Source organism: Erythrolamprus reginae, chromosome Z (assembly GCF_031021105.1).
Source record: "Erythrolamprus reginae isolate rEryReg1 chromosome Z, rEryReg1.hap1, whole genome shotgun sequence".
NCBI classification, from domain to species: Eukaryota; Metazoa; Chordata; class Lepidosauria; order Squamata; family Dipsadidae; genus Erythrolamprus; species Erythrolamprus reginae.
In genome coordinates this window covers 93958112-93971293 of record NC_091963.1, presented here as the reverse complement: position 1 = coordinate 93971293, position 13182 = coordinate 93958112, and the positions used below count along the sequence as shown (strand labels likewise).

Below are 13182 nucleotides of genomic sequence, written 5' to 3'. Positions count from 1 at the left end.
TTTTTATTACTTTTTTTATTTTGTGGTCAGTCAATTGCAAAAGGCAGCTTTACTTGGAACAGATTATATCTTACAATGATACTTTTCATACCATCAAACAGCATATGCCTGCTGTAGGCCCTTTGGAAGGACTTGATAGATGGACAAAAATGCCAAATCCAGTCTAAATAACTGACTTACTGTGCAGAACTGTAATATGTAATACAGTGGTATCTCGGTTTTCGAACCTTTTACAATTCAAACAAATCGGTATTCGACCAAGAAAGACAGAAGACGGCAAGCTAGAGAGAGAGAGAGAGAGAGAGAGAGACGGGGACAGAAGCGGGCGAGAGAGCGAGAGCTGAGGACAGAAGCCTGCAAGCTAGAGAGAGAGAGAGAGAGACGGGGACAGAAGCGGGCGAGCGAGAGGAAGAGACAGCTGAGGAGGGAAATTTATCTTATGGGATAAATTGTTTCAGTTCTTGACCAAATTGGCTCTCGACCACACTTCCGGAATGAAGAACCGAGGTACCACTGTATAGACCAGGACCCTATAAGAGTCAAACAACAGAACTTGAATACAGCACATTAGTTTTCAAAAGTTTCAGAAATAAAAACTACAGTCTTAAGTGTATGTCTTTATTACTTTGCTATGGTTGTCAAAATATGACACCCAAGTCTATGTTTAATTTTCAAAAGAGAGATTAGAATAATTATGTCCCTTAATAACAATTGAAATCTTTTCTCCAAATTTCTAGTTATGAGTAGCATAGAATAGGAGCTGAATAAAAACTGAAATTCTCAGGTATCAAATTCTAGCTAGAGAAATAATGCCATTATATAAGTGTTCCTTAGACTGTCTGGGTTGAATATATTAAACATAGTTTCTTAGATACATGTTAATAAATAATATGTAACACCTCTTCTGGATTACATTTAGCCATCCATCTGGGTCTGACAGAAAAAGCATGTTACAGGTCCCATCTACTAAAGATGGCACCCAGGAGTCTTTCTTGCCATACCACCCGCTCTTTGAAATATCCTTCCCTCAAGACAAGATTAGCCTCAGCCCTATTCAATTCCAGATAGCTCTTTAAAAATGAGTTTTTTCAGCAGGTTTGGGGATCCTACAATAACAGGGAGTCCATGAAGTAATGTAATAGATTTGATCTATTTTAAGTTCATTTTTAAAATAGTTATTTAAAAGTTGGTTTTAGGTTACTTGTTTTTAATGGTTATTTAAAAATTGTTTTGTTAGTTTTATTATACAGAGCCCAGGGTCACATTGGTGAGATAGGCAGGTATATAAATTTGATGAATAAATGAAATAAACCACACATATATTGTGCTAACCATAAATCAAATCTATTAAATCATAGTAATAAGATCCAAATATCACGTGAATCCAGGAGTGCACTTGTGACGCTCCAGAATTAAAACTTACATTAGTTCAACCCTAGCCAGCAATACCAATAGCAACGGATGCTGTGAGCTGAAGTATAGTAACATCTGAGTAATAAAAAGGGTCAACTCCTACAAAATGATGCATTTTTATGGCTTAGCACATGAAGTAAGTCCATTTCATCCGCCAGAGTAGAAATCAAGTACCGGTATTTAAAATTCATTGTTCTCACAAATTATTCTTGTTTCTTCAGTAACCAGACCATTTGATGATACCTTTGTGGATTCTACCTCAACTTAGTGCCCACCCTCAAAAGGATGGAATGAAAGTGCCTTCGGCAACGTATGCCTTTTGCTCTGTTTATAAGGGCTGTCACTGTTACACAGTATAGCAAAGATACTTTGATAAAAGGAGCAGAATTGATGCTCTTGAGAATTGTATCTATACCAAACAAATAAGGATGACAATATTTCAGTGCTACTGAATTTTTCTTTATAAGCTTTGGATATGCAAAAGGATGGCAATCCCTTGCAATTTGGGAGAATTTTTCATGAAAATGCCAGGATGTGCATGCTTTTCTGCTGCTTCTCTCTTATAAAAGAATGCAACTAAAATAGAAGCAAAGTGTGCTTATGAGATCTTTCATGCTCTGGAGTGGAATCCTTATTCTTCAAGTTTTATTGATCTATGTGCCTTGATAAGAGGGAGATCAGGACCTAGAGTAAATCTTACTTGCTGTCCTTAATTACCAAAGCCACCCAAGGCTTCTCTAAATCTTTAAGTAGCTGTCTCATAGGAGATGGGTATGTCTTAATCTTAAAAGAATTAGGTCCTCTCCTCATTAATTCAGCTGCACGTTTAGCCCTAAAAGAAGTGGCAGTACTTGATCTCTTCTGCACTTTTGGAAAAGTTTGCCTTGATTAAGGTTCTACTTTTTTTACAAGGGCATCTGCACTTTGGAGGAAAGCCTTGTACATGAGATTTTGTACATCTACCATAATATGTAAAGACAGGCTTTGAAAGAAAAGCTGATATTGTATAAGGCAATATCTGGCATGAATAAAAAAATGTGAACAATGAAAATAAATAAAGTAAATAAAAATTCAGACAAAAAGTCTAGATTCTTTGACTCTATTTATTTATTTATTTATTCATTATTTATTATTGTTTATTTATTTATTTATTTATTTATTTGTCATACAAGTTTTAGAATTAAAGTTTGTATTAACATAACAAAGTATAAAGAGGACAGAAGGACAGGGATGGTAGGCACAACAGTGCGCTTATGCACGCCCCTTACAGACTTCTTAGAAAAGGGGAGAGGTCAACAGTAGATATAAGAGATATATTTCCCCTATCCTCCCTATGCAATATTTACTAGTATAATCTGAGCTCCCCATTGAGGTTGGGCTCATACCGAGAGCTTTTGACAAAGCTATTCTTTTATCTTCAATAATATTTTTCGATTAAAAAAATGAGAAGCGGGTAGTGGTAAAAAAAGTGCTGTGGGTAGGAAATGATGGTATTGACTCCTATCTCCCCCCTGTTCTGTCTGGGTCACTCCGGAAGCTATGACCAACCCAAAAAGATAAGCCAGACACACTGGTAGAATCCAAACACAGGTTTATAATGAGAAAGAGAAAAATGACCAACAGAAAATGTCCTTACAAGTCAGGAAACACTGGAACTCCAAACAGATACACAGAGGCAATTGACCATACAAAAACACAGGATTCTTGATGCCAAGACGAGGCTGTAGATAACAGACATACACCTCCCACGGGTCTTCAAGACTGCTGGGCCACGAGCCAGGAACAGAAACGCTGAGAGACAATGCAGATTACAGCAATTCCACTCTGATAACACTCCACACTGTTACAAGAGTTTGCCTGCCTTATAAACCCTTCCCTGCTAATGAGGACCACGCCCAAGCCCTGGTGTTCCTTATTCAATGCTGATAATATCTCTTCAGTTGCTGCCTCCTTTGATCTATGTGTCTCTGTCGCATATCAATGACAGCTTGTGCGTCATAATCCAATGACTCTAGAGACTCCAAGCTACTTGCTGAAGAGAGCCCCTCCCCAGGGCTTTCAGGCCCCTCTTCCTCGTCACATTCCTCTTCGCTCTCATCCTCCCCCGGGCATGGAGCCAGTAGAGACGCAGCTGATCTTTCATCTGCCTCAGGCTGAACCACAACACCCCCAAGTATTTGTGTTAATAAGGCAAGCACTAGCACAATAAAGGCTTTGGAAAACAGGATCCAGAAGGTGTTTTGAATCCTGCTTTCACAGAGCAAGGAATGCTGCATTCCTGTATTGAGAGGTAATTCCACCTGCTAAGCCATCTCTTGACTTCCAATGTTCTGCATATCAGTATTAGTGCTATACTGCTTTTGGCAGAGGCAAACAAAAGACCCCCCCCCCCATATTGCTATTTGAAGATTTTTAGCTACAGAATCTATTATTATAAATAGATAAATGTGCACAAAAGCAGCAAATTTATGGTAACAGAAGAGTAAATATAGATGAATTCACCTCTATTGTCATCAGTAGAACTCCCAAGAGAATAAAATGGGCCAGTAAAAGAGAAAGAATCATACAATGCATCCAGGGGTGGATTGCTATTACTGTTGCTACCAGTGTCCACACGCAGCTTCAATTGTCTTGCGTGCGTGCAAACACGTCCCCAACATGGTTTTGCTTCTGAACATGTGCAGGAAGCAAAAATGCGCTGAAATTTTGTGATGGGACACATCTGCGAGAGAGATTTCAGCTATTTTTTTGCTTCTGCGCATGATTTTGATTCCTTGCATGATTGCAAGATTTTGCTTCTGTGTGTGTGTACGAAGCAAAAAATATGAAACATTTAAAAAAAAGATGGAGGTGCCCATAGGACTGCCACTGGAACAGTCATGCGCAAATTGCACAACCTGAAGGCAGGCTACTGGTGCGCAGTCACCTACCGCACTGGTAGCAATTGACTGCTGATTGCATCTCTTCACAGTCTGAGAAAGCATTGTACTCTACTTTTTCTTGCTACTGCCATCTCCAGTAAAATTGTTTTAACTATAAACCTCTTGCATGGAAAAGGCAAATTCCACAATAAAAGAAATGTATCTATAGAAACTATTATAGCTAAGATATACCAAAGAGGAACAATCTCATGATGAAAAAGCTTTAGAAGGAGAAGGGAGAATCTAACAGAAACAACAAAGCCAAATGGATGAAATTTGCAATGGAATAAAAAAAAAAGCAGGAACCATCACACACTTCAACTATTTGAGCCATTTATTCTCCAAAAATTCTGGTGTACCTGAATTTGGGGAGGGGGAGAGGGGACTACTCATGCCAGGTATGTAATTCTTCTGAAAATGGTTTATTCTTCTATTTCACTTTTGAAGAACAAAAGTGATAGAGTACTATTGAGCTCAATCCTGCTTCTCTGGTTCATACAAAATACATTACGAGAAGTAATTTTAGAAGTTATAATTGCCCTAATTAGTTCTAGACCTAATACTATTCTAGAATCTCTTCTAATAGGGGCAGGAAATCCTGCTGCTAAAATCTGAATTACAAACAAACAGCATAGGACACATTTTCTATTAAAGAGAAATTTCCTTTCTTAGAGCTTTAAATAAATATGCATTTGATAAATGCCTTGTCTGGCTTATAGTCAATTGCTGGTTTAATGATTCACTTACTCCAAATATATAAGAGTAACAGTATAGTTGTCAAAGTAGCACATAAAAAGTTTATGGCCTGGAAATGAACTGCCAGAGCCTACAAGAATTCTGCTTAAAAGAAAACTTCAAAAATTCAGGGATAGGGGGAGATCTGTGCGATAAGAATCTTTGATTTTTGTCATTTGAAGGGGGGGGGAGTATAGGCTCATCTAAATACTAAATTTTTCTACTTTCTGAAGTCACTCTTATATAATTTTTATTAAGAACTTTGATTATAATAGTAAAATCTAACTAAACTTTTAAAAAGTGCAAAAAGGTGCAAAAACAAACAAAAATGAAGAAAAAGAACAAAATACTTGTGGTTTTTTATATTTATATTTCGTTCTTTTTCTTCATTTTTGTGTGTTTGCACCTTTTTGCACTTTTTACTCATTTAGTAACTCTTCAGCCTCTCTAAAGTTACATTCATCATTTTATGCAATATCCCATCTGTTATCTATTTCTTATAACATTGTTTTTTCAGTCCCAGTTTCAGCAGAAAGTCCATAAAAGGTAGCTAGAAGTAACGTATTTTATTATGTTACTTTACTCTACATTCTTTTAACTATATCAAATAAACTCATCTTTATATTCCTTCCTTTTACTTCTATCAGTGTTGATCTTTAGTTTGTTCAAATATTCTTGTAGGATTTGATTTTTCTTATTTCTTCTATGTCCCATCACACAAAGCTTTAAAGCCTTGCCCCAAAACAAAGCAAAACAAAATAGCCAAAGTTCAATTCTTGTACTTGCTTACGCTGTATAGACAGATTTTTGCCAGACTAAACCTATACAACTCTAAATTGATGGATATACCTTGGGAGATTCTAAAGATTGGCTATCCTAAATCATGTCCACTTCGCACAGTCCAGCTCTGTGGTGGATGTTTCTTGCCTTGTCCCTTTCTTCAAAGGCATTCCCTCCTTCAAAGGAATCTGCTACTTTTCTGTAATCCAGCATCATCTCTCTTCCCCTCCCTTTCATGGACATGTTCCATCACATCTCTTTTGAAAATCTAGTAATGAAAAAACATCTAGGTCACTCATTTGTATTTCCACTTTAAATTTCAAAATTTAACCAATTTCTTCTGTAGAACCAGTGAAACCTTTCTCTAAATCAGGGATCTCCAATCCTTGGGCTGTGGTGGACCAGAACTTGTCTATGATGTGCCAGAAACTGGGCCATGCAAATGAGCAAAGCCCCATCTACGCATATGTGGGATGCAAGCAGTGTGTGAAATCATGCCCTTTCCAGTCCTTGGAAAAATCTCTTTCTATGAAACTAGTCTCTGGTGCCCAAAGGCTTGGGGGCCGTTGTTCTAAATAATTCTCTTGGCCTGTCTATTATATATCCAGTTTTGATACCATCTTATATCTTGTCAGATAACATTTGTTCTATATCTGATATTTCTTCAATAATAACTTTTGAACATGCAGAACCCTTTGACTATTTGATGTTAAAATGGAACTGAAAAAAAATGACATGGTCATTTTTTCACCCTACATTCCCATAGTCATAAGGTCAAAATTTGGACACAACTGACTCATATGTATGATAGTTGTAGTGTCCCAAGATCATGTGATACCTTTTTGCAACCTTTTGACAAAATCAGTGGGAAGGCAGATTCAATTAACTATGATACCCTGTTTTCCCCAAAATAAGACATCCTCTAATAATAAGCCCAATTGGGTTTTTGAATGTATTGCAATAAGGCCAAGTGCTTATTTCGGGGTTTCAAAAAATATAAGACAGGGTGTTATTTTGGGGGAAAGATGGGTACTAATTAACTAAGTGCAGTACTTCACTTAATACTGGAAAGAAGTCTCAAAATGGGGTAAAACTGATTTAACAGTGGGGCTCAATTGTGGTTGTGGGTCAAAGACTACCTATAATAGTGATGGCAAACCTTTTTTCCTTTGGGTGTCTGCGTGAGTGCCCACACCCACAATTCAATGCCTGGGGAGGGCGAAAATTGCCTCTCGTACCCCACAGGGGCCCTCTGCAGGCCAGAAACAGCCCATTTCCCAACTTTTGGTGGGGTAGGTAAGCCCATTGTTCACCTTCCCCAGGACCTAGAGCTTCCCTGGAGTCTGGGGGAGGGCAAAAATCCCTTCCCACATCCCCCTGGAGGCCCTCTGGAAGCTAAAAATGCCCTCCCAGGGCCTCTGTGTGAGCTGAAAATCAGCTGGCAAGTGTACACATGCTTTGTGGAGCTGAGCTGGGCAATGGTTCACATGCCGGCAGATATGGCTCCATGTGCCATCTGTGGCACCCATGCCATAGGTTCGCCATCACTGTCTCTCCATATTAGTGCTAATGTTAATATTGTGGCTATTATTTTCTGATTCCATTCTTTAAATTCTCCTTTAGTGTCATTGTTATAACATAAACAACTTTCAAGCCTCTATAGCTTTACGTAAATTTTTTACTGTCCTCTTAATGATCAGTTTTTCATAAAATTCTTTATCCATGTCATGTAAAAACCATATCAGAATCTATTTTCCATTTGTCCATAAGTAATTCCAAAATCTTTTTATATCTGAATTCTTAATCCATTTCATATTTTCTGGGATCAAACTCCTATTTATGTTATGCTGTTTATTTCAGATTCTTAAGCTTACAATTAAAATTTTCTTTCATGATTGAAGGTAAACTCAGTCATTTTCAAACTTGTCGTTGTGAAGGTCACTAATACCTTAGAAATAGTTATTGAGCAATTTCTAAAAATGTGACTTGCAAACGTAGTTTATTTTTAAAAGTTCTACCAGAGATGTGAGAAAGATAGCTAATCTCATCATATCCCCAGCACTCAACTCCACAGAAAACAAGTATCTTGCAGTCTAGTAGGAAACAGCCATCTGGAGCATACGTAGACAATCTCTTTAGCCAAGGAATCAATTTAGTCACCAATTCCTTTGGCAAAGTTCTATGCCATGATCGTTTGCCATACCTGTCCTGAAATCCCACTTCCTGAAATCACTTTTGCTTTGAAAAAGGATGTTCACATATTCTGAGCCTCATTAAATATTGTTACTTTTGATGCTTCTGGAGTGTTTCAATATCTGCATGAACAGATTTGGAAAGCTGTTAAAAATTACTAATGTATTTCTAATACTGTATCTGAAAAATATTAGTGTTCTTATGTAAATAAAATCTTATTTAAAATATCTTATTTAAAATATAGTCATTCCCTGAAGAATTTTAATTGAAATTATGTATTAGTTCATACCTTAGTTGACCTTATTAGCCTAAGCTACCTTGCGGGTCAATCTTCAAATCTGAACTAAAAAGGCTTACATTTATTTTTTGTTCCACATTAATAGAATTGTGACTCATATATGTTCTTGCTAAATCCTAAATTTTGAGGGTTAGCAAAGTATTTTTAAATCCAACTAACTAAGAACCCCTTAATGTACGTACAGTATCGTGGCAGCTATTATAGAAACAGATTGTGTTTCAGGACGCTATTACTAAGTGCCTTTTTCTTAAGTCCAAAAAAATGTTATGTTACATTTCTTTATCTGATCAATTACAAATTAACCATAACCCTTTAATAAGCAGCAGTAAGAATCTCAGCTTTCATTCACTGCTCATTTGTTTGTTCAGACTTTTGCCCTTGGGGCAGACAGACCAGTCATCCCATAGGCTATTGGGACCCTCAATAGGAAAGAACTGCCATCAAGATAACCAGTACAATCCACAAGCAAAAGGGTGAGGTGCACTCTGGTCTTGAGCCCATGCTGCCCTTTCATTCTTCACAGAAATAAGCAGGAGTAAATTTGGTGGGAGGTTCCCAGCAGTGCTTCCCTGCCATTAAATCTCTCCAAGCATGTACATGTGTCAATTGTTCTGAGCCCCCTCCTGTGTCAGCATTCAGGTGGAGACAACTTTTTAGTGCCTCAGCAATTTCTCTTCTCTCTTTGGGTGCTTGGACCCTGTTTCAGGCATGTTCATATATATCCATGTCTGCTTCACTCAGTCAAGATTCACCGGATCCCACCAAACAGGCTCCTGGCTAAGAGTGTGGGGCACTGCCACCTTGATGGAAGGCTCACAGCATGCATAAACAAATCTATGTTCTAATGGTACAACTTTCTAGTCTGGAGTCAGGGACATGTTTGTTCGTATGGGTAAAAGTTTGTCACTTTAAAATTTGTATGTAAGGGATATATTTATTTTGGTAATTAAATAACAAAAAGAATGAAAAGCAAAATAATGGGCACAAATATATATATATATATTAGGATCCTTAAAGAAATATCATTGTTTTAATGTTAAACCCATTAAAAGTAGAAATGAAGTTAATAGTTGGGCAGTAGGGTAATTATAGAACCTGATTTTAGTCTGTTTTCAAACCTAATACACTGTAATCCCAAGTGTAACCTTTGTGCTAGAAAACACTAAGCAAACATTTAACTTTTTTTAAAAATATGCTTTTTGGGGATGAGGAAAGGACAAGAAAATATAGATGAGTTAATCTAATATTACAATTTTATGGAAAGTCAAATTGACTTATTTATCTAAAGTAGCAACAAATACATGTATAATGTGGGATTCGGTAGACACTGTTTCAAAAAATCATTCTGAGCAAACTCTATAGGATGAGGTATTTTACTAGAATTATCAAAGCACAAAAATGTTTCAACGAAAAAAAAAGCTTTACAATGATTATTTATTTATTTATTTATTTATTCAATTTTTATGCCACCCTTCTTAGACTCAGGGCGGCTTACAACATGTTAGCAATAGCGCTTCTTAACAGAGCCAGCATATTGCCCCCACAATCCGGGTCCTCATTTTACCCACCTCGGAAGGATGGAAGGCTGAGTTAACCTTGAGCCAGTGATGAGATTTGAACCGCTGACCTTCAGATCTACAGTCAGCTTCAGTGGCCTGCAGTACAGCACTCTACCTGCTGCGCCACCCCGGCTCTATTTAGTTTACAACTATTTAGTTGTAAATAGTGTGTTTCCAGAGGATAGTATTTTTTAACTTAAATTATATAGAGTTAGAAGTATTCAATGAAGTGGCAAATATAATTATTAGATGATTACCGGTAAATAAAAGAATTGCAGATTGCTGCAAATATTAGAGGCAGGGATTAAATTAGAATTATTTGGTGTAAAACATGTAATAAATTTAAATTTTGGTTAAAAAAAACCCTAATTAATGCCCATATTGGATTGGGTCCAATATAGGCATTGATTGGCAAAGGGGTTATAAAATTGTGAATAGCTTCCATGTGGATATTATAACCCAAAACTTTGAAAATGCCCCTCTCTCTCGTAGTCACTTTGGGCAGTGTACAAATAAAATATTAAATTATAAAAACAGTATATAAAATGTAAAAGAGGCAAGTATGAATAAAATTCAATGTTAAAAATTAATTAAAAGTTGGGGAAGGCTTTTAGGTGCTAGTCAGCTCTATGACTGCATGCTCCTCTGTATACCCTAAGGAAAGCCAGGGTTATCTTTCTGAAGGTCGGGAGTGGAGTCTGGCTCATCTCTGGTCCACCTTTATCATACATTCTCATACTTGTTCTTCTGTTTCAAATTTCAATAAATGTTTATGCATTTTAGTAATTACACGTTCATATTTGTACATAATTCTATTTCAAATTAAGTATTAGTATTTAATAATGGAAAATAAAAGAATCACTGACAATTATATTCTTCTGTCATCAGTTCTTTTCTTGATTTTATTTTAGAATGTACAAAACTTTAGTATCTTGCATTAAATTAATCATTTGTTTTTGCATATTATTTCTCATCAATGAAATGTTTTGTGCTGCTATCCATAGAAGTTTTCCTGGGCACAATTTCGCTTTTTATCTATTCCATACTATCTCTCATACTTTTGAACATATTAATCAAGATGGATGGTGAGAGTTTCAGGACAACTAATAAAATATTTCCTTTCTAATAAAATTTTCAATTTGGAAAGATTTAAAGATTAAAATACAAATCAATCCTTTGAGCAAGATTCTTATTATAATTTTGCTTCCGGTCATGTTTATAAATATATTTGTTCTTTGCAAGATATTTGACATGATTAGCAGTGCTTTGCATTGTGGAGGCAACATTGATAATCTTATTGAGGTATTTTCTGTTTGTTCTAGTTGACTGGGGGTGGAGGGACCTACAGAATACAAAGCAAAGGTAGGATAGTAGGGGTCGTGTTACTTCATAAAACAGCTTTGAAGATCTATTCCCCACCACCACCACCAAACAACATGAAAACGAAATACCTCTTTGAAGTTTATACAGCTCTAATAAATATAAATATACTGATAAAAACTGACACCTTGGTGAGTTACTTGTATATGGGGAACACAAAGAGTTCACCTATTCTACTGGTAAATAAATCATTACTTCCTTTCAGATGTAAAATATTTTAAAACATAACTCTGTACATAAAAGTTCTGAGCCTTCCTCCTCAGACAGTTTGGAGTTCTACCCTAAAACAACTTCTCACACACAATTATTCTCCACTGAATTTGTTTATTGGAGTTTCAACAAACCAGATAAAAGGGTTAAATGGCTTTAATAGCTTAGACATGGCAATATGTTATCAGTGAACATTTTGAAATGCAGGGTGTTATCCTTGGAGTTGTGTAACTTATCCTCAAGTATTTTGAGTACACAAAGAGGAATGTTGACTATCAACATCTAAAATGGATAATTCTTCAATTCTTTCAATCTCAATCTGATGAGGTCTTTGCTGTCTGTGCTCGTATGATTGCAGCCTCTGTTTCTACTTCTTTCAGCAAGACATCTTTGGAGAAAGCATACATGGTGTAGGCATCTGCACATGACAGCTCAGGAAAATTACATCATGCATGCTACTAGCTTCTACTAAATAAATCTTAGAGTCATTTCTACCACCAATCAAGAGGTATTGCAACATGACACTATCTCTCCCCTAAACTGGGTACAAAGGAAAAATCTACAGAAAGTAAAATAGGTAATACTATTTGCATTTCAAAATTTACCTCCCCTAGTAAAAAAAAGTTAATCTTGATGTCAGATATGCTTTTAACAAAAAAAATCCCACAATGTCAATCTGGAGGGGTAGGGACAGAGAGAGAGAGATTCAATCAGTTTGGATGAGTCATCCAAAAAAGTATTGGGTATTCTGTATGCACAAATGAAGGCCCCCCATATTTTGGAGAAAGGACCCCTAAAATGTAGTTAAATACATGTTTACATTTCAAAATCCTTCTTATACCTTTGAACAGTCAAAAAATGTCTCAATACCTGCGAATTCTAGCTCATAGCTTTTAGCAACCGGAATCCAGGAAATAGGTTGGGATACGACTAGGAGCAATGCATTTTTGCTTCTCTATAGCCTAGGAACCAAAGCATGCAAGGAAACTAACTGCTTCACACAACTCACTATACTGTACTGCAGTACAATCTGGCCTTACAAAGTTGCTAGATTTCATTTTCCAAGATAAGTGGATAAGCTTTGGCTTACCAGAACAGAAATTCGGGGTTCACTGGACTAGGGCACTCTAAGAGTAATTGTCACCCAGTCATTTCTTGCGTTGTTGTTAACTGCAACAATCCATTTCTAGAAGGTCTGAAGGCCCAAGGTTCTGCTTGCCATGCAAGAGGTTCGAATTTCCGCCCTCGCCTCCAATTTTAAACTAGCTTCTTTGGACTTACGGAGACGCGCAAGAACTCAGACAACTTAAAGTTATTGAAGCCCCAACGACGCAAACAACGGGACTGGCCCACGACACGCGTTTCCCTTTCGGGCAGCCATGGCGCTCGGATTACCAAAGGATACAGATTCCTGCGACGGCAGCTCCTAGCCCGAACGCTAAAGCTTTGTTGCGAGTGTTCATCCCTCGCCGAACCATCCCCATGCCCGGCCCTGGGTTAAATCCAACGGGTGCCATCCTTTGCGGTTTAGTATTCATTGGCGGCACACGCGGAAACTCTCCTTGTTGCGGCGACGACATATTTCCCAGGACCTGGGCAGGAAAGAAGTTAGCAACTCCAGCAACATTAATCTAGTGAGGACCGCGCGGCCATCTTTGGTGAGGGCTGAGAACCACGCTTGTCCTGACGTCAG

General features: G+C 37.2%; 1 protein-coding gene and 1 long non-coding RNA gene across 3 annotated transcripts in view; one reads left to right on the top strand and one right to left on the bottom strand.

The window, feature by feature from the left end:
* Positions 1 to 2495, top strand: part of WNK4 (WNK lysine deficient protein kinase 4) — a 46015-nt gene extending 43520 nt beyond the window's left edge. For both annotated transcript variants that reach the window (XM_070729567.1, XM_070729566.1), the window contains exon 20: positions 1635 to 2495. In XM_070729567.1, coding sequence (XP_070585668.1) covers positions 1635 to 1637 — 3 coding nt within the window. In that variant the 3' untranslated portion in view covers positions 1638 to 2495. The remainder of the gene's footprint in view (positions 1 to 1634) is intronic.
* Positions 2496 to 9773: 7278 nt separating this feature from the next.
* Positions 9774 to 13174, bottom strand: LOC139153152 (uncharacterized). Its single transcript, XR_011556765.1, has 2 exons — positions 12895 to 13174; positions 9774 to 11907 (listed from the first exon to the last, which is right to left on the bottom strand). It is a non-coding gene; the product is annotated as an uncharacterized lncRNA (long non-coding RNA).
* Positions 13175 to 13182: the final 8 nt, after the last annotated feature.